General features: G+C 34.3%; 1 protein-coding gene across 1 annotated transcript in view; it reads left to right on the forward strand.

Annotated features, from left to right (window-relative positions):
* ELP4 (elongator acetyltransferase complex subunit 4) overlaps nt 1–25,059 on the forward strand; it is a gene marked incomplete at its 3' end in the record, with an annotated part of 67,149 nt that overhangs the window by 36,775 nt on the left and 5,315 nt on the right. Inside the window, exons 6-7 of the mRNA XM_010182437.1 lie at nt 8,601–8,685; nt 13,267–13,455. Of these exons, the coding sequence (XP_010180739.1) occupies nt 8,601–8,685; nt 13,267–13,455 (274 nt within the window). The remainder of the gene's footprint in view (nt 1–8,600; nt 8,686–13,266; nt 13,456–25,059) is intronic.

Genomic DNA, 25,059 nt, shown 5'->3' on the forward strand with positions numbered 1-25,059 from the left:
AAAGAACTTGTATTTTATTCTTTCTATAGGAAATATTTGAACCAACTTTATATATATTATATGTAATTATTATTTCTTTTAGTAGCAGGGCCATAAAGGACAGACACAAGAGTATCTGATAAGCTGCTACTGTTTATATTGGTATTGGGCAATTTAACTTCCTTTGTCTTTTCTGTAGCTGACTAGAATATCTCATGACTCTTTACTTAATTCCACTAATGATATGGTTGTCAGGTATTTGTACATTATACATTGAGATCAAATCAACTCATACATATAGTGCAGGAATTGGACTTTAACTTTTATACATTTGATTTTATAAGCCTTGCTTAACTCTGGTGTTTTCCTTGTGTGCTATCCTGATAAAAGTTCATCATTCTTACCATATGAATTCCATTCTTATTTTTAGTTTTAATCTAACAGAAGGATAAGATTTAGTTAATCTGCCTGTCAAATTGGTACAGCACAGTGATGAGATGAGGAACATGATCAAGTAAAGATGGATTTTGGAAAGCTTATCTCCTTTCATTTCCCTATACCTACAATATGAGTCTCCTTCAAGAAGACTCTCCTGAGGAAATGAAAGAATTATATTGTTGTGTGTAAAGGCAGGTAACAAGGTAACAGACAACCACCTTTCTAAGCATTGTTTTCTTAGACCACAATACAAAGTGATAACAGACAGAGACGGACACATTGGGAATAGTGAACTCCCAGACAAATCTATGGAAACTGTGAAGAGATGTGTACGTCTCTTTCTTCATTTACAGTAGATTGTTTGTCTTCTGACTTTGATTATTGTCTTTCCTGACCACAAACACCACTGTTTTTTGATTCTCTGTATTAAAAAGGTTGCACTAGGTCAAGGTTAAGACAAGATGGGAAAAAGAATTTTTCAGAATTACAGCCTTTGAAATAAAGCTTATTTCTCTGTAGAGAAAGGGAGAACATAAGTTTTCCATAATTACAGTAATTCAATTTTGACACACATTTAAGAAATAAACTGAATTAGAATTTCAACTTCTGTCCATCACTGTAGTATAACTGGAGTTCTTAACAAATTATGAAAGTGGAGAAAAGATGTTTCCCCTATTACTCCAATCCTCAAATAGATGTGCACGTAACACAGTTAATACCAGCAAATTGAACTACCTGATTTATATAAGGAAAGACCAGGTTAGAAAATATGTAAATGTTTTCAAGCTGGGACCTAATGAACTTCAATAAAACGTAACGAATTGTCAAAGTTCCACAAAGTTAAAACGGCCAAAGCAATGCCTGTCTTTAAGGAGAGACGACATTTGAGGGATAACATCAGTGCTTTGATACCAGATGAATACCATAAAAAATAATATCTATTTTTAAGCTTCTAGGATAGTTTCACCCAGTAAAGCTTTGTAAAGCAAACTCCCTTTGTTTGCTTATGGGTATTCAACTGAGACAGAGTCAAAAGGCTCTAAAATAAAACAGGAAATATTCGCCAAGTCTGTTATGAAGTCTGTTATCAAGTCAAAGGATGAACATAGACTGGTTTGAGAGTTTTTTTGTTGTCATGTTGACTGTTAAATCCTTGTCTTCTAAATAAGCTGTCATTGAGTCACAGTGGAACTGAGTGAAGTACCAGGCTTTAATCCAGTGTTGGATCTGGTAATAATCTAGTACTAATTTGGCTTGATACGCATCCTGAGCAATGGGTGTCTTTATTGCAGTTATAACGTCAAATTTGGAAAAAAGTGGAAGGAATAATTGCAGATTAGATAACAGAGTGAGAATTGAAGAAGATTTAGGTCAGTGATCTGGAATAAACTATAGGGAATTCAGTGATGACGTGCCAAACATACTAGTAGGAATAATTAATTGAAGAAATAAAATAGTGTAGCAGGTCTCCAAAAGAAGATCAGAGGTTATAAAGTATCTTGAACATAAAATATATTAGCAATGTAGTGTGATTAATGCTACCAGAAAGCACAATTTAAAAAGCATGGAAGTGATAAACTGGAATTTAATGTGGAAGACATGCAGGATACTTGTTCTGCTCAGACATAAAAAGACTGTCCAGTTTTAGATAGATAGCATCCTCCAAGAAAACTCTGTATTAGAGAAGATTGTGAACGTGAGTATACATCTAGAAATGGGATGTATGGCCTGTGATGGAAAAATGGAAGTTCTTTAGACAAATATACACGGAGCCTTGAAGCACATTAAAAACTGACATACAGCAGGTAGTAACTCTGTTGTCTGCTGAAGGCAGGAGAAGCAGTAATGGGCTGCAGTAAACTGTAGCAGTAGAAATACAGACTGGAAATAAGGAGATATTTTTCTGATGATTAGCACGAGAAGTTGCCTTGCAGACACGGTTGGGAGTATTGTAGAATCTCCATCATTGAAAATTTCTACGGACAAGTTAGGTAAATATCTGTCAGAGATGGTTTAGGTGTAGTTCATCTTGCCTCGAGGCAAGAAGATAGACTGCCTGACCTCTTGAGGTCCCTTTCATCCCTATCTTCTGTGATTCTTTAATACACATTAGTCACAGTGTATTAAATCCAATACTAAGTATGAATGTTACCAATTATTTTACTGCTTTCAGAACGTTTATGCTTTTACAGAAACCCAACAGGCTCGTACTGTATTGTTTACAAATGTTGTGATGAAATTCTGAAGGAAGCCTTCTTTTCTCAAGGAATGACAACAAGCTCTCAGTCCTGTCAGGATGATTTCATTAAAGTTTATAAAAGGGGGAGGGAAAGGATATTATTTTGTTGGCATTACTGTTTAGAAAATCAGCACAATGCTTCTGACTTTTAAAGCTAACTTCACTGTATCATAGAATAGTAAAAATTTTTGTTCTCTTGATTAACTAAACAATTATTTGAAAGAAAATTGTATTATGGTCACAGTTAACCCTTCCAACAGAAGTCAGCAATCTGTATGAGACCTCATCTTCGGTTGCCTGAAGGTCCTACTGAGACCTGGAGCTCTTTTACTCTGTGTTGCACCAAGTTAGCAGTGTAGACATGGCTAGTTAGCATGGCTCCACTTGGAGAATGTAATTTCTTAAACATAAGGCTCTCAGACTATCATCTTAGATGCATAGCCAAAAAGCCACCTGGTCGCATAATGCTGATTATAGCATTGTGAAATCTCTGTAGTCTGTTAGGCTGACAGTACCTCAGAATAAGTATTGATAGCCTGGAAGAGACTAAAAAATTGTTACAAAAATGGCTTGAAATTCAGAAAATATCTAAAAATATGATTTTAAAAATTTAATTTATCCAAGAAGTTAGACAAAAATGTGTTAACACTGAAAGCTGATGTTATACAAATCTTTCAAAAATAAGGAAGCAGTTTTAAGAAAGGGGATAGTTTACTATAGAAACAATTTACATTAATAGGCATTATGGGATATTTGCAAAAAATTTCATTGCTTTCTAAAGGATATACTTTGCAAGATACGTATCAGTGAAGATATTTCTGAATTACATTTTCTGTTAAATTGTGTAGAAGTGCAGACCAAAATCAGTGATGTGGGTTGTTGGTTTTGTTGGTTTTTTTTAAATTGAAGAATGCTTTGCTTTTGTCACTAATACAGAGGTTGAGAAGGAAGTGGAAACTGATAGTTTTACCTAGTGTATAATCTTCTGTAAGTAAATGGTGGTGTTGCTGATAGATGATACCTCTTTATGGTGTCAGAAATAAAAAAAAATTAGGAATTTGTGGGAAAAAAAGAAAAACTTTTCCCTCTTCTCAAAATATTTCCACATTATTTTAGCTAGCATGATCTGTTCTAAATATTTGTAATGTAGCAGAGTTCAGAATGGATTAAGTTCAGGCTGAAATAAATTGTTATAGTCCTGTAACTACAGCCATTGAAGAGGCAATTTAAATTATGCAGTGAGTGTTGAAACTGTGCCTAACCCAACAGACGCATTCTGGATTGAGGTCATAATCAATATGTTCTGCAGTGACAAGCTAGTATTTGTAAAGGAAGATTGTAGAAGCTCAGTATATTTTTTTTATTGCACTTTCTAAATTAAATTATCATATGTACTGATGTGAGCAAGGTGTTCCTCAAGTGTTGTCCTTTTTGGCTGGGTTTTCTTTTTCTGTTTTCTTGATAAAGACCTGCTACTTTTATAGGTAGTTAATGTTTATAAGAGATTGTACTTTAATTGTAACTTGCTACATGCACCTAGAATTCACCTTGTCACAGGCCTTGCTTTTCCCTTTCATTTTCAGTTCGAAGGTGACTAGTTTTAGAGGCCTTAAGTTTCACTTTTTCTCCTTGAAAGTTGGAACAGTTCTCTTCCCCAGCCTTATTTTCCCTGGCAAGGGGTAGGGAACAAGAAGAACAATCCTTTGCCCTCCTTTCCTTTGACCACTCAGGAATGTAACAGCAAAGAACAGATAAGGTAGTTAAAGCAGAAAATATAAAAGAAAAATTATGTACCACATTTTCCTGTACAGCTTATACTCTTCTGACAGAAACAATGAATATAATAAACATGTATTTTACAATCTTTGGAAAAACAATGCTGCATCTTTTAATAAGCAAGGTCCCTTGTAATGTTTTGTGGCATAAGTACCATGTATTTGTAAAAACAACCAAATCATCTTGGCGCTTCTAATTCTCTAGCATCACATTACAAAACCTGTTTTACTTAAACTGTTCTTTAGTGAGTGAATTGTCTCTGTAATTGTAGCTAATGTCTATTGCAAGATAATTACAGTGCTTCCCTTGCAGGATCAGAGATGTAGAGGCTTTATTTGGGCTAGAAACTTTTGGCCCTTTTTAGAAATCATGTATATCTATACATATGTCCCTCTCTTCCTATCCACACAAGCATTTGGCTTCATTATCAGCTTGCAAAGAAATGAGATTCTTTGACTGATTAGACAGAATTATTGACTTGCCTTTTATTTTGCAATTAAAGATCAGGTTTGGAGGTTATATACATCATTCCTTCACCTTGAAGTTTGGGTCAATCTTTCTTTTCTTTCCTGTGTTTTTGCATACTTGTATGTATCTGCTTTTTGGTGGAGGGATATGAAGGGTACTCTATGTGCTCTCCTTTCTGCAGTTCTGGTACCTGATGGTTGAATTAGATTGCAGGGTTCCCTTTTGGATAATCACTCAAGATGGGTTGAAGTTCATTGCCCTATTATAAACATTAATTGAAAACAGATTGGGAAGTCTGCGTTCCTAAAGGAAGTAGTAAAAGAGACTGGGTGTTTGTTGCCAAAAGAAGGCATAGACCATCTCATTATTTTTCATGCTAGGGAAGGACAGTTGTGTCCTGGCCCTAATGCTGGGCCCAGGTTAACGAGGTTGTGCAGCTGACAGCAGCTGTTTTCCGGTTGTTGTTGCTAGGATATTCTGATGTCCTTTTTGCTGCATTGCTAAAGCTGGTAGTTAACAGGAAGGCAGAAATATCCTCCGTGATAACTCTGTGCATCACAGAAAGGCTTATGTTCTACTCCTTGTACTTTCCTTCTATCCATGTTGTTCAGTCACAATTACCAAAAAAGAAAGTTTGATAATCAAGGGAACTAAAATTTAGTTTTTCAATAATGCTTTTCAGTTTTAACTTGAGGATCTGTGTGCTTTTGAAAAAAGAAAAAATTATCTGTAGTCTAGATTTACTGATAAATTAGATAAAGCAGTTTTAACTGTCTTGCCTAATGGGATCTCCTTATACATAATAAGGCTATTTGTCATAGCCTTGATAACCTAACCTTTGTTAACTGCTTAGAAACCATCAACAGAGAAGTCAGAGGCTCTGTTGTAACCGGGATACCTTCTTGCCAGCTCCTGCTTTATCCATTACTAAATTGCTAAACAAAAAAAGAGTAAAGAAGGAATTGTTTAAACTCATTATCAGAATTAAATGGTGTTTAGTAACAAAGCCAAAAAAGACTAGAAAATAAAAAATATCTTATTTCCTTCCTTAAACATTATGACAAACATTGCCAGAAGGGTAATGCAGCTTGTGTTTATGAATAGTGTTTTCACAGTATTTTTCATGTCCTTATTTACATAGCATGGTTCAAATTGAAGTAAACCATTAGTATTTTAGCCAGAAGTAGAAAAGCACCTATTTTTACATGTTTTTCAAAATCTATCTGCATTACATTACTTACTTTATTTCTGTCTTTGCTACATTTTTTTTCTAATGGATTAAATGAAGTTCTCTTTTATTTGTTTGTTTTAATTTTAGAACTCCCTAATTATGCTAATGATTTAAGTATTCTTTTATCCACTTTTAGGAGGCAGTTAGTTACAAATTGGGAATTGGCAAGTATCACAATTGCAGTATGTTCTCTGACTTCGCTGTGTAACATAGTAATACTTATAAGCAAAATAAGAGATAGATACACAAATTTGAAAATGCTACTTTGTGGTAGCAAAGACTACAGTCATCTTTTGGTATTACACATACTGTGGTGCTCGCTATGGCTACAAGATTGTTGCAAAGCAATTTCTCTTTCTTCCAAATGTACAAGAGACTATCCAAAAGGATACACAAATGTTTCTGGTTATTGTGAAGTGCTGCAGATTTTCTCCAGCTCTGGCAAAACTGGGAGGAAATCGCAGCACTGTGTAAGCGACAAGGGTTGTGTGTACGTTGCGATAATGTGAAGTCGTGGAGAGAGAAGACATTTTGGCTAGTGTGGAGGCTAAAGCCCTCTTCCTCTCCACCTGCATGTAAACTGACACCTGCAAGACAGCATAGGTATAACATTTAACAGATGTTCCTTTTGCAACTAAATGCTAGGAAAGTAGTTGACTTCATAAGCAAAAATTTACTCTTTCTTGTCTGAGGTGCTCTCTTCTATATAGCAAGGTGGACTTTACATGTTAAATGTCATGTTGAGATTATATATTGCCAGTTATTTTCAGCTGTGAATTTCATAGAGAGTATTAAATTATTAAGGTACATCAGTTTAACCAGTAGCCTTCTAGAGTGCTAAATCTGAAAACAAAGAGAGTTTAATTTGGAAATTCTCCCTTTTATTTATACCTGAAAAGGGTCATCTCTTAATGTTTTCTGACATTGAGTATTTCAAAACTCGGAATTATTATGACTTCATGACTTTTTTGATTGTAGATGTTTATAACTTAAATATATCACTGGAGGAGTTGGGTTTGGGTAGATACTGTTTTCTTGAAAGAAATGTAGAATTCTGATTCTAAAGCAAAGGTGTAAAGAGAGATGTTTGCAATTCTTAAGTGCTTCTCAGAAAAGTTGTCTTCTTTCCCACGGAAAAGTATGAAAACAAGTTTATTTGGGTTTATTTAGGTATTCATTAATAAAATACATTTGGATAACGTTTTTTGGCTCTTACTAAAGTAATGGGAGTAGTTTCATTAATGTTTGGGCCAGATGATCTTTCAAGCTCCCTTCCAACCTGGGCTGTTACTAGACCAGATACAGAAAATGTTTGAAGCAAGTAAGAAGATTTTTAGAGGCAACATTTTCAAAATAACCTGTCATATATCCCAAGAAGTACACAGGAAAGTTTGAATACGCAACCCTTTATAGTGATTAGTGAGGCTAAAAGGAAATGCTGAAGCTAGAAAAGATAGAAGGGCTGAAACTGCCAGCTCCAGTGAGGAACCTGCATGAAGTCCAGACACACAAGCCAGTATGCTTCGTGGGATTTAAGAAAACAGTGTCTCTTCTAACAGTGAACAACTGGCTTGCTTATTTAAGGTAAAGATGAGGACTTCCTGTCCTTTGTAAGTGTTAGCCTGTGGACTGAAGAGCATGGCTGGGATGGATATCTGAAGTGCATTGGACATGCAGGAACTGGATCTTCTAAGACTTTGATGAGATGATTTACTGAACTTTTGGGTTTAAGTCTGCTTAAATAAATTTTTAGCTACTGGTTTGCTTTTTTATTAAAAAAAAGGTTATATTTTCTAAATAATACATAAAATAAATTCTACCTCATGATTCTGCTGTCATGCAAATAAAAAGGTAATAATACCTGTAGAGTATGGATACAAAGTGCAACCATAGCATTGTCAAGTGTATCTTATGCTATGGTGAGGTACCAGGAAACATACTAAAAAAATCCAATTAACTATATGAACTTTCTAATTGTGAAAATGTTGTCTCTCTCATCTTGTGCTGGTTTTGTTTGTTGTAGCAGTTTTGTTGATTAAAGTTTTCAGTAATTAGAAAGTCAACTCTGTTCATCAGAGCATTGATTAGGTATACTTGGAATAACACATGGGTAGCTCTGTGTCGGTTATTTAAGGTTAGTACTGTGCTGTAATGGCTTCAACTTTAAGTTGATGCATTAAATCAGTAATCTTCTAGATGTGAGCCTGACATAATTAAGTTATCTTAATCTCTAGAGGGTTTAGCTTTCACTGAATGTCTGAGCACTGAACTGGTTAACATGAAGCAATCACAACTGCTTATAATGTCAACTTTATTCAAAGATGGTTGGGTTTTTTCTTATATGACACCTTTTTCCATATGACACTTTCAGACTGAAAGCTGCATCTTGTATTTATTTATAATACAGCTGTTAGAGATGTATAGGAGAGTATTAAAATGTGTTACTAAACTATTTCTTCTTGCCAATAGTAATATGAACAGTGCTTACGCAAGGCTGCTTCAGTCCATTCAGAGGATCATTTATCAGGAAGGGTTTGATGGCTCCAATCCCCAGGTACGGAACACTCTCGTGCTCTTCTGCAATCCTGTAACTAATGCTGTTTTCTGAATTTTGAAGAGTGGCATGAGAAAGTCTTGGACAAAGTGACAAGGAACAAGCTGTTTCTAAGCATTGCTTAAGTAAACAAGCAAAGTAAATAGAGAGTGTGGTTCATATTTTAATGTGCATTTAGAGTTTTTACCTGTTACAGATATGCAGAGACCATGTGAGAAAGAACTGTAAACCAACATTAGTAAAATGCAGATTCTGTGCAATTACCTAATAAATGGATTGCCAAATACAATGTAATTAAGCAAAACACCTTTTCCCCTACAGTGTTTTTTTTTCAAACTAGTGCTTTAGCAATGTGTTCAATACTCTTGAGACTGAACATTTAATCTTCAAACTTTTAGATTTTTTCAATGTTGTTTTTACTGGAGCGGAGTGAATTTCTTAATTAATTAAATGGTGCGCATCTTTATGTAGTGAGCATCGAAACACAAGTAAAGAATTAAGAATGCTAAGGATCATAAATCGTACTGTGGGTAATCAAAAACATTTTAAGTGTAACAACATAGACTGAAAGCCCTTTTCTAATTTGAGCAGCACCCTATTATTCTTTATCCTATTCAGTAATAATAATAATAATAATAATACAAGACTGGAAGTTAATATTGGAATGGATGTTTTCATGTCTAACTTTGTTGAGAAATGTTACCTGCACAGAACACTTGTGCATAAATTTAGCTTATTTGAGCTCGGTGTTTAGTCTCTGCTGAGATTTATGGGTGAGCTTGCCTTCCCTTTGGTGGCAGTGAGAGTCCAGAGAAGTAAATTGGTCCCTGACAGGCATCTCTCCCCACTCGCTGCAGTAGCCATGGCAACAAGCATGTCATCCTACCGTACCGCACTGTGCACAGGGATGCTCCTCCCGCACGCTGACAGGTCCTGTGGAAGCCCGAGAACTTACCCGCTGCAAAGAGCAGCACCAAGTGATACAAGCACCCTGCCAACCTTCAGTCAGCAAACAGCCTCCAACTGAAGAGATTAGGCTGGTGTTTCTTATTTTTCTTCTAAGTTAGGTCTGATGGGAAAATGGCACCTTTGTATATTCCTGAATTTTCTTTACATGTAAAAGAAACTGAAGGTTGGTCAGAGCCAATATTTTGGGATTTTTTTGCTGCAAGCAGGGAAAAATTAAACATTATGGATAGTTATTTTCTGTACGTGTTGTTTATTGTTTCAAAATGTCTTACTAGTGTTAATAAAGCAAACACAGAACTTTAAGACGGATTTAAAAGTATATGTTTGCTGAATTACATATATGTTTCTGAGGTGAAGCTTTACAAGTTTGAAAAAAGTCCTTTTTCAAGCCAGTTTATCCATCTAGAAACCCATTAGCACTTGCACAGTTGTTTCTGTTTCAAGGGAGATAATGTATATGATTTCCTGGAGTGGTATCTTTCTTTTAAGATTCCTCTTTTCCCTGTGTATGATCTTTCTATTTATTAGCGGCATATAATACACACTTCTTAAAAATATGTCTAGAGTTGAATGTAATTATGGCCCAGAACACACCTTGGATCTTTTTATGCTCCAGATCTATGAGAAATTCACCTCTCTGCTACTCCGTATCCCCTTCTCTTTACTGAGCTCTCAGAAGTCTTTTTAAGTAGCCGGCTATGAAGATAGTAGAGTAAGGACCAGCCTGTATTCTTCGGGACCTGTGTCTTTTCCTGTGTATAATAATAATACAAGCTTCTGAGAAGTTTGTGCATATATGCTGTTCCCACCCAAATAATTCTCTCCCCTTTGAGTAGGTTCTGTTGGCAGTGGCTTTCATTAAGTCTGGAGAAAAGTGACTCAGGAAGTCTAGAAATGTGTTGCTTATTGGATCTGGATTCAAAGGAAAGGTTTGACCTGACTGGTAAAACATTCAGTTATTTTTGGCTTCTTTCATATCAATATGCCAGCAATACTTAGACTTACTGCTCCTTTTTATTGGCTTTCAGGTCTGGAGAAGAGTGAGCAGAATGAAACTCACTCCAGCTGACAGAGGTTTGACACAATTAGGAAAATTAGTGAAAACTGCTGTTGGAGCCCTAGTAGACTGTGATAAAATGGTCTGGCATCTCTAGGACCTAGTATGATTAGTTAACATTAATGTTTTATAGGAACATTTGCTGTTGGCCATCTTAGGTTAATATTTTTTTGACTGACTTGCATGACTTTGTGGGCTTTAGGACAGTAATTCCTGGTTGAGGTATTAGGCTACGAAAAGGTTTAGTTGAAGTTAACCAAGGCAATAACCTGTTTGTTTGCACTGGCTTAAAGATCTTTGCCAAGAACCATTTGGATATTCAGGGTCTGAAGGACCTGTAACCTAGAAATATGAGCATCAGTTTCACATCCTTTTTAAAACCTCCTGGTAACTCTTTGCTGCTGATCATTAAGTATGAATCCTTTATAAATTGAGCATGGTTTTAAGTCATACAGAATAGCACTTGATTGTTTCAGAATTGTTTTGGTTTTTTTCATGTTTGACCACAGAATTTTCATAGGCAACTTTATTTCCTTAGCAGTTTTTTGGATTACTTTGAAGCTCAAGTTGGATGTCTCTCACAGGGTAAAAAATTAGAGGGAGATTTGGTTTCTGTTTGCTTGGAGTTGTGTTTTTAATTCTTCATAATCAGAATTCTTTCTGTCAGTTCTTTTTGCTATACAGAAATTAAATGAAAAAGGTAAAAAAAAATCCTAACTAATGAAAATATAAAAGATCAAGTGATATATCTGAAAAAAATGATCCTACTCTGTATTGCAGGCTTGTAGTTTCAGAGTATTAAACTTATGCTTTTCTTATATTTCAGTTATGGAATAAGGTGTTTGTCAAGGCCTTGTGGGCCTAACAGAATTACAGAATCATAGAATAGTAGAAATTCTGTTACTGGCCAGAACAAATACATCTGATATTGTCTGGTGTTTGAATAGCTTTGTCTTTTACAAATCTTACGATTTAATATTGTGAAACTCAGATCTGTCATCCTTTATCCAATAAGAGAACTGATATTCTGATACAGTTTTTTTCTGCTTGTATGTTGTTCTTTCTGATATTCTTCATCAGAAAAAATATTTTTCTTGTTACTGAATTTTCTGTACGTTTCGTATGTTTGAACTGAAATTCTGAAATACCAGAACACTCTCTCTGAATTATCGATATCTGTTATATCTGGGTAAAATAGATTTATTCAAAGCCTGAATTTATACTGCTGCATAAACGCACATCAAGAAATGCATGAATCCACTCTGATTAGAAGTCACTAAAGAATACTAGACTAACTTTACTTTTCCTATTCTTTTTAAATCTCTGAATATCCAAGCCTAGCAAATATCATACAGAGAAGTCAAATTGTGTTGTTATCCTGTACTATTATCCAGATCTTCATAAGGTAGTGTAAAAAGTTAACTTTATGTAAGTCCAGAAGCCTTCAAAGCCTGAGTCTAAAGAATCCACCAGGGTTAAAACATATATCACTTTCACAAAGATTCTAAGCAAACGGGCAGATCAGCTCACTGTTGAAGCCATGAGAGCTGGATAAATGCAGAGCCATGTGTACTAACTGTGTTTTACAACCGAGGCTCTGTCTACCCAATATGGAGAAGGAAGTATTTATAAGAGTAGCCTCCTGTCTTGTCAGAACCTTTCCCCTGGATTTCCAGAGCAACTGTGCAATGTTTTGTGCTTGATAGTTACTGCTGATTCCAGCTGCAATTCAGGATGATGGAAACAAGTATCTACAATTTATCAAAGCACTTAGGTATAATGAAAAGTACCTGGAAGCTTTTATTTATCTAAACTCATATTTTTTAAATATACATATAAAAGAACCTGGCCTTTTAGTATGAGCTCTAGAAATGTATCTTTGATCACCTTGTACAGGAAGTCTTTCAACAAAGGTGTTTATTGTCTCTCTCTCAGCTGTTGATAGCAAATATACCTAAAATCCTTCTCAAAGATCACCAGGAAAGGTCACATCAAATAAGCAGAAGTGAGATCTGTCATCATAAGAGATGACATTTTACTTTGCATAAACAAATTACAACTCTAACTTCATTATCTGCCTCTTCAGAAAAGGGGCTTTTTCTCTTTTGCATGCAGGGAAAAGTTGTGTTTAATTACTCACAGACCCTTTCAGCAGAGCAGTTGAGCTGGGAGGAAAAAACCTTTTGCATGTTTCTAAGGCAGTGATGGAGGAGAGAGAGGCCATGAAAAATCATAGTGTTATTGGATTTTGTGTCAGAATATACTTACGTTTAGCTGGCTACAAAATGCAAATTAGTAGTTTTCAGTATTTCTGTGCTGCCTCTTACACTTGCACTTGCTTGTCTGACATAGCATGATATCCAGTCAGTGAAAAAATGCTATTTTTATGTTTGTTTTCAATTTTTGTAAGATCATCTGAGATTAAGCTATGATTACTTAAGCTATGAAATTATTATGGATATAAATTCTAGAGATTGTATTTTTTAAATATATTACAAGACATTTTCCTCTTAATGTGTGAAAAAATAACAAGTGGCTTTTTTTTTCTCCAATAGAAAAAACAAAAGAATATTTTGCGGATAGGAATTCAGAGTCTGGGTTCCCTGTTGTGGGGTGATGACATTTGTAGCAGTGATACTCCCGAAGATATTCATAGCCTTACAAAATTTCTCTATGTTCTCCGAGGCCTTCTCAGAAAATCTCTGTCAGCCTGCATCATCACAGTGCCTGCTCACCTTATCCAGGTAGGATTGTTGTCTTTGCTGTATTTCATGGTTGACACATCAGTTAGCAGAAGTTTAAACTTTATGGTAAGAAAATAAATGCAATTTTGGACATTTTGAAAACTGTTTTTTTCAAAGGCCAAAGTTAAAACGTGACTCCACTGCAGTGTTTCTGTAGTTCTGTGGGACAGTCGTGCTTCAAAATCTACAATGACCTAAGCATAAAACCTTCGTAGATCCAGTTATGCCTTGTGTGGGTCTTAGGCTTTCTTGAAAAACTATCAGAATTTCAGAAACTGTAAGAAAGCAAAGAGAATCCAGCTAGTAGTCTCTTTTTGGTTTTTTTTGGGGGGGTTGTTTTTTTAAACACCATCCCTACACACTTTTCCACTGCCTTCAGAACATGGTTTAGAGTTTCAATACGAGACATTTCAGTCCACTGTCTTCATCTGTCATACTCATTATGATGTTGTTTGATCTTGGTTTTAAAGCCAGAAATTGAAAGATACAGGTTTACTCTTTAATTCTAATAACACCTTGTATTGAGACCAGGGACAAACCAGTTATGGTGTCACAGTAATTTTCCCAGCTGCAGAATCAGAAGCTGCTAACAGCAGCTTTCCCAGGAGTGTATAGACATTTAAATGTATCTTCTGGAAATAAACTTTTTTAGCAAAAGGAAAAATGTAGATAGTCTTTTTTTTCTCCAAGTGGTGTTGTAACTTACGAAAGCAAAATTATTATTGACAATGAACAGAGAACCTATAATTTTAGATATTAATTTTATTTGATTATGGTAAAAAAGTACTGAATAAAACCTTGTATTATGCAAAATGTTTTCATAGAAGATGAGTTTATTGTTAGATTAAATCGTATCTTAGGTAAGTACCTGACACTCACTTGTGTATTGCAACTTGTAAAGCTGTTTGAATACCTGCAAATGTTTATGTAGATACCTGATGCACTTACTGCTTCAAAAGTAAAGAAGTTTGATTTTCTAGTTTTACTATTGCATCAAAAGTTTGTGAATGTTGCCCTTGCGGTGCAAACCTCCATCTCCTTACTTAGCTATTTTTAAATATTAGCTGGCAGTTTGCTTTCAAAAAGATTGACAGTAAAATTTAATGCAATGAATAGAATTTGTGAATGTAAAGCTTCTTTTTACACAATGGAATTACCTGTCTGTAATTGGGACATACAATTGTTTTCATTGTACACTTTTTTATATATTATGTCAATAAAAGTTATATATATTTTAGAGAAGTTCAGAAGCATCTCTAAGAAACAAACTGAAGGATGAAGTTTATTGGTTTTTGCAAACTTAACTGGGAAGTTGATTTTGGTTTTTTGTTTATAAATTCCATATAAATCAATTCCTATGGAATTAGGATTGAAATTATATCTCATTTTTTAAATAACTGATTTTTTGATTTTAACAGAATTGTTTTACAGTAAGTGTTAGAATATTCTGAATAGAGAAGAAGAAACATTATTTTCAGAATCTTTGCTCAGCAGCATTAAATACATGAGAGCATAAATTTTTTTGACATTTCTAAACTTCATGTATCCTTCTTTAGGCACTAAACTAGGAAGAAAACTGTCATTAGGAGGAGCAAAGCTGCTGAGGGTTCCTTATACCTCACATTACTCAGTTCCCAGAGCCCTGCTGTGTAGTTGTTCCACTCTCCAAGACGCCTGTTAAAGAGCCCCTGAGAGCATGTGTACAGCCCTCCATGTTAATAGTTAATTGGTGAGGATGGCAAGATGAGAGGACAGCCGAACATGTGGTCGCTCAGGCTCAAGCCGTAGACAGACCTTTAGTTATAATAACAGCAGCTGCTCACATTCTCACAACCCAGCTACTCGCCATTCTGTTGCTGAGGTTTCTTGCTGGATTAAAAAAAACGTAAAGAAATATCTTTTCTTTCCAAGAGAATAAGAGAGAGGGATTGGGTTTTTTCCAAGTGCATTTCTGTATATGTATTTAATTTGATCAGAGTAAGTTCTAGCATATGCTTTCTCTGTTGAATCTTAAAGTCAGTACACTGAAAGCATAGAAAATGCCTGATGTTCTTCTGAAACTGTAGTAAATTCCACATTTATTTACTGAACTACTGTTTCTGTATTTTCTGTGTTATCTTTTGCCTCCCAAAGAGGCAAAAGTATTAATTAGGTGGTCTACAAGTAAATTCTTCACGTGAATAATTTCCATGAACGTAAATGTAAGTTCAAAATCACATTTTAATCAAAGTTTTGTCTACGTAACATATACCAAAAGATAGTTTCATTTTTACCTGCATTTTTAGTAGTGAATCCTACCATATCTTATCTCTTGTCAGCCCACAGTAGTAGTTACTCCAGTGAAGAAGTAGTAAAACTCACAGTTGGTAGTACAGATCTTCAACAGTGACAATGTCTTTCCAACCCAGACTAGTTATATATTTTTAATATGTAGTATATTAATAATGCATATATATATATGTGTGTGTGTGTGTGTGTAGATTGAGATTGGGTCCTTTTATGTATTTTGCCAAATACTTTGCATGCTGTACTGTGACAGGGAGTTCCACAAATTAAATCTATCTGGTTTCTTTTTTTTTTTTCAGAAAGTTTAAATTTGCCTTTACTTTTCAGAAATTATGTCTGTTGTTGGCTGATGAGACAGTAAGATGAGGCTCCCTACTTTGTATTTTCTGTATTCTGATTGTGTGGTATTTTTTCTCATGCTGCCTCCTTAATCTGTTTTTAAACAGTCACATTTCTTTTAATCATATTTTACTTTGTTACAGTTACATAATACAATAATACTATTATTGTTCTCTTTTCCTACATTCTAATGTCTGCTTTGTCTCTGATGACTATTGAACATTAAACAGTGATTTTGTTCTTGATGCTTTTCCCTCTGTGGTACGCATCCACCAATGTGGCTCTTTCATTATTCCAGCTATTCATTGTCTTGGATTTAATAACTTTGAATTGCATTTAACCAAATATGATGCTTATTCACCTAGTTTGATAGGATGCTGAATGTCTTCACAGTCTTCTGTAAGGCTGTATTTTGCTAAAAGACACAAATTTACAAACAATCTGGTTGTGTCCAGAGTTTTTTCAGAATAATTTAAAGACATTTTAGTCCACTAAAGAGCACAGATTCTTTGTGTTTTATTGATGAAACTTCTAGTGGAAACAGTGCATGAAGAAAAAAAAAATTCTCTTTTCTCAACCACAAAAGTAGGAATACATTATTCCAGAAGAGGATTTCAAGAAAATGACACCAAAAACTTATCCAATTATGAATTTTATTCAGATGATGTGTGACAAGTTTTACTTGATTGATATTTTCTACTGATTAAACATACTCTTATCTTACACTGTCTGTCAGGTAATAAATATTGAGATACTTACAAGTATGATTAAAATAGTTGATGGAAGGTTATTTTTCAAGTCTTTCTGCTGCTTCTTGAAAATGTATTGTGCTTCTGAAATCAGATGGTGCATTTGAAAAAGGAAAATTACTTCCATTTTTAAAATCTAGCGTTGATCAAGGAGGGCAGACTGAAGAGGGATTTCATTTGTTGTTACATTTTCCAAATTTAAGGAGTATTATAAAAGCAAGCTAGGACTCTCTTTCTTAATGCTGATAATATCTGCATGTTAGTACTTAATTTTCAAAAAATAATTTTTTCTGTGGTACAGAGTGTGACTTAAAGGACTTCAGTGTCATGGTTAGTACTTGCCAAAGCCCTAAATTAGAATTTAAAATATTTTGCTTTTGTATTTTCTTCTTTTAATTACTAAAAATCAGTGGTAAATCCAAAAACACCTTTTCCCCAAAATACTAAATAATATTTGTAATTCTGTTTCTGTTCTTCCCAGGTTTGCATCACTTAAGAAACATTTTTTTAGCAGATTATTATTTTCACTGGGAGAAAGTGTAACACGTTTATTTAAGCCATCCTTTATTTTTAACTTGAAGCTGTATTACTGGTAAGAACTAACAACCATATTAGTCAGCATGTACCAAGGGAAATTAATTGACTAATGAAAAGTCAGTATGAATAAGTCTTGTTACAGAACCTGTCCTCAGAGTCCGAGCTTCTGTTTAGCAAGGTATTTTCATTATTTCATCCAGTATGTTAAAAATTAATTTCCTACAATATTAATGTTTTGATGCTTTGAATTCACTGAAGTGCGTAAGTTACTGTATGTTTCAGTGTAGAATAATTCAGAAACAAACCTTTTCACATCCATAGCCTTTTGTGTTCACACTGAGTAACTTAGCAGCTAAACTTGAAGTCAAGCAATAGAGTGCTTTAGAATCCATTGCTAATATAGGATTATAAGATGTGATCTCCTATAGCTTGTGAATTTCTCAGTTTGAAGTCTTTATTCCCATGACAAGAGCTAAGAGTGATAGCCTGCCTTAGAACTCTAACTTCTGAGAGTTCACAAGTGTAAAATGCTGAATAACTTTCAAATGTATTTGATGATGTATCTGCTACACAAATTTGTACTGAGATCAAATATCATGTAGTTTCTGTGTCATAGTTAACCACGCTTTTGAAATTCTCTGCAAAATAGAAACTGTGAAGATGAACTGGTCTTTCTATTTTTCTGTACTGGGTTTTTTTGACTTGCTTTTTAATGTTGCATATTGCTTTGTGTGTGTGAGAAATACACTTAAACAACCCTCCAAGGAAATATTAAGTCATTCGTTTATGCCAGGTATTCTTGGGTTATCCACATAGTTTTCAGATATGTATATTCTGGTTTGGATATCCTAGACATTCATAAAGACATCTTTAAAATTACGATTGAGTAGGAAGTTCATAGAAATAAACAACTCAAAATTTTAATTGTGTGACAGTAAGTAATATTGTTTTCAATTTCTGTTATTGTTGGTAGTAATTGCTAATCAAGTTACAGAAGAAGTAGAAATATTCTACTATTATGTTTCACAAAATAAGTTTATGGTTGCCAACAGGCTGTATTCTAGCTCTACCACTTCTGATTTGGTAACAACTACCCATTTCAAAAAGAAGTACAATATACATTTGAAGCATGTTTTTGTACCCACATGTCTTTTAACTGTCTTAGCTATATTATGACAAACAGTCACATTGTATGGTAAAATTATATTCCTAAAACAGCCTTTTCTTTTTAATATATTTTACCTTTTTTAAGGACACTATATACACATGCTTATCACCATCTCATCAACACACTTTTAATCAAAAAATCACTTTACCAAAATGAAGATGTTAAACTTTAAAAGTTAATTAGTATGTCTAGCATTGCAACTTTATTTTACATTTTATCTATGTAATCTGAAAATATGCCTATGAGAACTTAAAAAAATTAGCTAAGATTTAGAACTAAATCTTTCAACTGCAATATTAGACCTAAACAGTTAAATATCCCATCACAGTATGGAGATAGTCATCTGTTCCAGCATATGGAATCTTTTGGCTACTGGACTAAGTAGTTAATATAATGCCCAGTGTCCAGACATGGACACAACTGTTATGGAAGCAGAAGGGAAGAGACTCATGTATTGAGCCCATTTGGACACTGATAAGTAAAGATTAGACGAGTGACTTTAAATAATGCAGGACAAGTTATTTAACTACTTTAAGCCAGTAATTCTGTTAGAAAATGGAAAGTGCTATTGCTTTTCTGAGGCAATATGTTTTTTTTCACATAAGTAGAAGTACAAGTTTTTGGAAAAAAATGCCCTGTGAGTCTAGCATTAAATATGGGTTTTATCTGTTGTATTTCAGAACAAAGAACAATAGTTTTGTGTAAAACTATTTTATATTTACATTATTGCATAAGTATTTCCCATCTTAAATTATTTTCAAATAGCTGAATATTGAATTTCTGTGCAGTGTTTGCTTAGAAGCATTTTTATGAACTTTTGGTGTTGTTTAAAACCTTGAAATTTCAGAATCTAATGTTACGTCTTCTTGTTTAGACCTGCTCTATTAATTACTATATAATCATAATAAAAAGGAATACTGCATCTTTAATGATGTTTTTGTGCCTGTGTAGTTAAGCTTTAATGCTGGGGGTTGGGGGGGAAGATTAAATTAGCCTTGTAACCTCTTTCTCTTCCAGACTGATGATGGAAAATAAAAGCTCTTAGCCACAGAATGTAACACTTAGAATTAATATTTAATTAGACCGGCAAATTGTACACCGTGGCTGAAAGCTTCCAAAGAGTTGTTAGTGCCACAATTGACCTACAAGTTTAATAATAACTCACTTCTAGGAGCAAGTGCCAGTTCAGCATAGTGGAGCCACTGTAAGAAAGTCCTGTGAGATTAAAATCAGCAAACCAAATGGCAGGCGAGGATTCCTGGGATGGAGCCTTCTGGAAAGCTGGGAGCTGGAGTAGCTTTTCAGCCAGGATTCAGATGAGAACAGTGGGCAAAAAAAGCTGATCCCTCCTGTTCTGGGAGCTTCTGGTTGTAGGCCAAAATCTTAGAATAGATTTTTTCTAAATGTTCTTACTGCAGCTATTAATTTATATCACAAATCAAGTAATGAATGGCTTATCTTAGTCTTTTAATTAGGTTTTAATACAAACACTATCACTGAATTCCGTGGTCGTGAATTTTATTCATGGAAGAATGGCACATTTTGGTGTGATGTGTAATTTTGTATGTTTGTGTTGCAGAATTCTTCATTATATAGTATCTTATTGCTACATAAAAGAGTTCTTGTATGATATGATGAGCATTTTATCGTAATATTATGAAATATGTAAATTAAATATGAAATGCTTATACATTGTAAAATAGAATATTTTGAACGTTAAAAAGCTTAATCTTGTTATTCATTTCGTGAGCAATTAACATATAAAACCAGTAACTCTGCCATTAGATATCCATCTGAGCCTTAATTCTATGACAAATTATTCTAGTGAAATAGGGCACCATAAGTTCAAAAATGTGCAAACGCACAGCAACAGACTGAGGAAGGAACATTCTGCATTATTTATTGGCTAGATCCTAAATAATTAAAGAAATGCCTACTCATTAGTTAAAAATTAAAGCAGGTGAGGGCCTTGCCAGCAGAGGGAGCAGTCATGTCTTTCCTTAGGTTCCCATCGTTTCCAGCCTACCCATCATTTCCACCCTACCTCTTCTTATTGCCCAGCCAGTTTCCCATCTGGACCCAGCTTTGCCAGCCTGCTCCTGATGACAGCCTATAATTTTATACTGAATAAGGCATTAGGTTTTAAAATAATTTTATATTTCCATATCTTCCCACTTGATTACCAACATCGCTTAGATGTTCCTTTTGTGTACTATTAATTGTGTACTATTAATTGAAATAAAATCATAGAGGATCCTTTTCGTCACCTATGAATGAAATGCGATTCACTGTTTAAAGAATTTAAGTTGCAGCACTAGTGAGCCTTTCTGAATTGGTTAGCAAATGACATTTTTTCAGGCAGAATGGCAACAAAAGGAACTCCTAAACCTTTTTCTTATAATGAATAATTCTCAATAGAGTCTTAGGATTTTAGGTAAGCCAGTTGGTCTTAAATGCATGTTATGGCTCTCAGGATTTTGTAATATGACTCTAATACTTTCAATCTACTTTTGCATCTGTATTTTATACTACACTATGACCAACTTACAGCATTGAATATTTTATGTGTTTATTTTTGTAAACAAATCTGTTCAAATGGTCATTGCTAAATTACTGCTAAATGTGCAGTTTTCCACATGTATGCTTTTGTAACAATGAGACAATCTCATTAATAATGACCAGTTAGTGTTCAGGGGAGATGCTGGGCTTATCTCAGCCCAGATCTTGTACTAGTTTCTTGCCAGCTCCTCACCCTTCACTGGAGAAAGGCTCGATCAGGCTTATTTCGTTTACCCACTGCCACTCACAGTCACATGCAACCTGTGCTTTCAGCTAGTGAATGCTAAGGAAATAGGAGTCAGAAGAGAAAAACACTGAGCTGGGATCCAGCTCAGAAAGTACATTTGTCACCTCTTTCAGCCAGATTATCATGGGATTTTCAACACCCAGCTTTCTGGGCTTTGAGTCCCACATCATCTTCAGGATATCACCAAATATTTTCCTGGTACCCCAAAGCTATAGATACAGCCTCCTAAAGCAAGCCTCAAATAGAGGGGTGTAGGCACGGCTTCAACAAAAGGCTGGGTTTGGTTCCCAGCTCACTGTTGAGTAGCTTGTGACTTTGGACAACTCATGACATCTTTGTGCTTGTTACATGACTTGTAAATGAGGAATGCAGCACTTGCCTGTCTTTTGTAAAGCACTTGGAGATCAACAGATGGAAAGTTCGATTTAAACTCCATAGTCTTTGTTCTCACTTCTGTCTTTGCAGGCCTCAGCAGTAACTGTCATTGACTTCTTGTTTTATCTGTATTGAATCATCACTCATTTCACTGGCCCTTAGGTCTTCCCTCCAATGGCAAAAGAGACATATTTTTTATTTTGTAGGGTGCCAGGTTTTGTTGGCATTAGATTCTTTTATAGCTCAAGTAATAGAGAAGTTCAGGCCATCCATCTTCAGTGAAGATCCAAAGATTTTTATTTTTTTTTTTAGTATGTGATAATTAGGTTTAGCTTCTTGGCTGATTATTTTTCCTGAAAATTTATCCAGAATATTTTTGGTGGATACTGTATCATCCACCTTTGTCTGATATATTTGATAATAATATTGCAGAGTTGTCATAGCAGTGGCAGAGTTTTAGTGTAAAATAAGGAAACCGTGGCTCAAATGTTTTGAGTTTTTAAGAAACAAAAATAGTAGTTCTGTTTACACAGTTGAAAGACTTTTGAGTTTATATAGACTATCAGTACAAACATTATTAAAAGCAACTTTAAGAGAACAACCAAAATCTGGAATTAATACGTCATGTAACATATTGGCCAACAGATGCTTTGTTACTCCCTTCCCATTTTTGCGAGTGCATTGCATCTAATCACCTGCTTATGTCTTTGCTACGTGTCCTTTCTTTGCTTCTGTAACTTGTATAAAATTTTTCAAATATACTATTAATTGCTTGTAATTAGGTAATGTAAAACAGTGTGCATATAGACAAATCAACCAAAATCAGTGCTTCTGTCATTTCATCCATATGAACAGATATTTATACATAAGTTTTACTGTAGTCATTAAGGTTCCTCAAAGGCAAAAGAAGATGCCTAATCAGTCAGAATCCCTAGATGTGAATTTCTCATCACTGAAGGCATTGTAGTTTGTAGAAAATCCTTGAAGTATATTTCTAGGATATCTGTCTTCCAGCAAAGACATCACACTTGTATTCCGTTTTCTTGTGCTATTGATGCAGATTTCTACATACCAAAATTTGTTAATGTACTGTTGCTTGTTTTATATTCCAGTGGACTGAGTGTACATTTGTTGTAGAGCCAGAATTCAAAGTTGAGTTAGTAGATTTGGTGTGTGCAAGCACTGAGAAAAGTGCTAATCAACATGAAGCCAGAATAAGTATAGAATGTTATACTTTGCAGTCTTTGTTAATTACTGATATAACACTTTTGGGCAGAGCAGTTATTATTCTTTTATTTTCAGGATTTGTGAATAATGAAAAAGTGTCCAAACTGTATCTCTCTATAAAACTGGTACAAGCATCTTATACCTAACTTCTTTTGCCAAAATCACATGTCTGGGTAATTCTATGATTTTCTGAGCAGTAATTATTAAAAAATGGCGATAAATATTTAAGCTATGTTGCTTAATATTAATAATTTATCTTTTCAATTTAAAATCCTTTGGAGATTAAGTAGTAATGACAAGTGATAAATATTTGTATACTGTGAAGTCATTACCACATCACTGTGATCATTTCTCAGAAAATATCAAGAATTATTTCATCTACTGAATATCCAGCCAGTGTTTCATTATAGTCCAGTGTGGCTGCCTTTGTTAGAGTACTAAGCTTGCTGCAGCTTTATGACAGAATGTAACAGAAACAGAAAAGAGATCAACCAAGTTTTGAGCTTTGTTTGAAGATTTACACACCAAAATTTGCATTAAGTTCATAAGTTTCATATTACTTTGCATGAACTTGCTTGCTATTTATTATTTAGACCTTCTTTCAAGTGAAGTGTCAGGATTACTGGACACACCTGTTGGTAACAACACAAATTGTTGCCTACAATTACAGTTTTTACCTGGACTTGGGAGTATCTGAATTAATCTTTAAATTCTTTGCTGTCATACATAACATACGCAACTCACCATTTAAATTGAGTTTTGTTCCAGTGCTAGCAGTTGTTTGTAAGTAGTATTTTAGGTAATGAAACCCATTTTAGGGTTCAATATATTAACTCTTAACTAAATGTTTTAAAATAAAATCAGTGATGGGATTAGATTACCAGAATGTAAAAGTACAGAAGTACTTTTATACGTACTTCTGGTACAAATATAGTCCTTTACCAAAATATAGGCCTAATGTCTCTTTGAAGAGAGAAATAGTCTTAAAATAGTTTAATTTCAATTCAATATATAAATCAATATTAAAATTATTTTAGTTAGTGTATTGATCAGAATACAAATGCAAATATACAAAGGCCATGATTCCAAAGCTTAATGTATTTATACAGGTGCTAGTTAGATCTCATTGTAAATCTTTACCATGACTCTCATTTCCTTTTACATTTTGAGATTGTTTATATGTAGTATGTAGAAAATTTGAAGCCCATTCTAAGGAAATTGTCCATTCTTTGGCTTTTCTTTACTTAATGCAGTGCAAGGACTGAGAATTTAAATATTTTTATTATGTAAATTTTGTAAGGTCATTAATTTCTTTAGAAACTGGCAAATTAAAAATGAAAGGACATACTTCTGGGTGTTAGAAAAATTTTGACAAGAAATCAGAGGAGAGCTAGAAATTAGAGTAGAAAAGACAGACTTTTTCCTAATATGGAATCCAGATGAACCAAGATTGATTTGATTAATAGTAATAATGATAAAATTATGGTACATTAAGAACTCAGTCCAGTAGAAACACACAGTATTAATTTCAGTACATAAGTTTGAGCATACAAGCTATACATATATTTGTGTTGGTAGAAAACCATGCTTTATACTCAGACACAGAATATGATGCATTTTGAACTGCTTTCTTTGTAAATAAGTGTTTTTAAACACACACAAATAATTGCTCAAAGCTATGTAGATTCTGCAAATAAATTACTAGAACAAAGCAATCTTTTTCCCTAATTGCACTTCCCAAAAGCCGGTTGAACACGTTACACACGTATCTGTAGTTCCTATTTACATACTCAGCTAGCTACATGGATTTTCTTGAGATGCTGTTTTGAAAGTGCACTTTAGTTGATCCCAAATATTGCAAGTTTGTGCTTAAAAGAAAGTGTCTTCCTAAAACAGTGAGCACAAAGTAAGATATAGAATGGATGCCCAGCCCAACCTGCACAACAGGGTTGCTACCATGTTGTTAGAATAATTACATTTTGGCTGAACTAACTAATTTAGAAAAACTGCAGTATATCTAGCAAGACTGAAAACTTTCCAGGACTGTATTGGGGTGGATTTTTTAGGGTTTTTTTATGTAATTTAAAACAATACCTCTTCTAGCTGCCAACAAACTC

The sequence above is a fragment of the Mesitornis unicolor genome, unplaced genomic scaffold, assembly GCF_000695765.1.
Source record: "Mesitornis unicolor isolate BGI_N332 unplaced genomic scaffold, ASM69576v1 scaffold20444, whole genome shotgun sequence".
In the NCBI taxonomy this organism is placed as follows: domain Eukaryota; kingdom Metazoa; phylum Chordata; class Aves; order Mesitornithiformes; family Mesitornithidae; genus Mesitornis; species Mesitornis unicolor.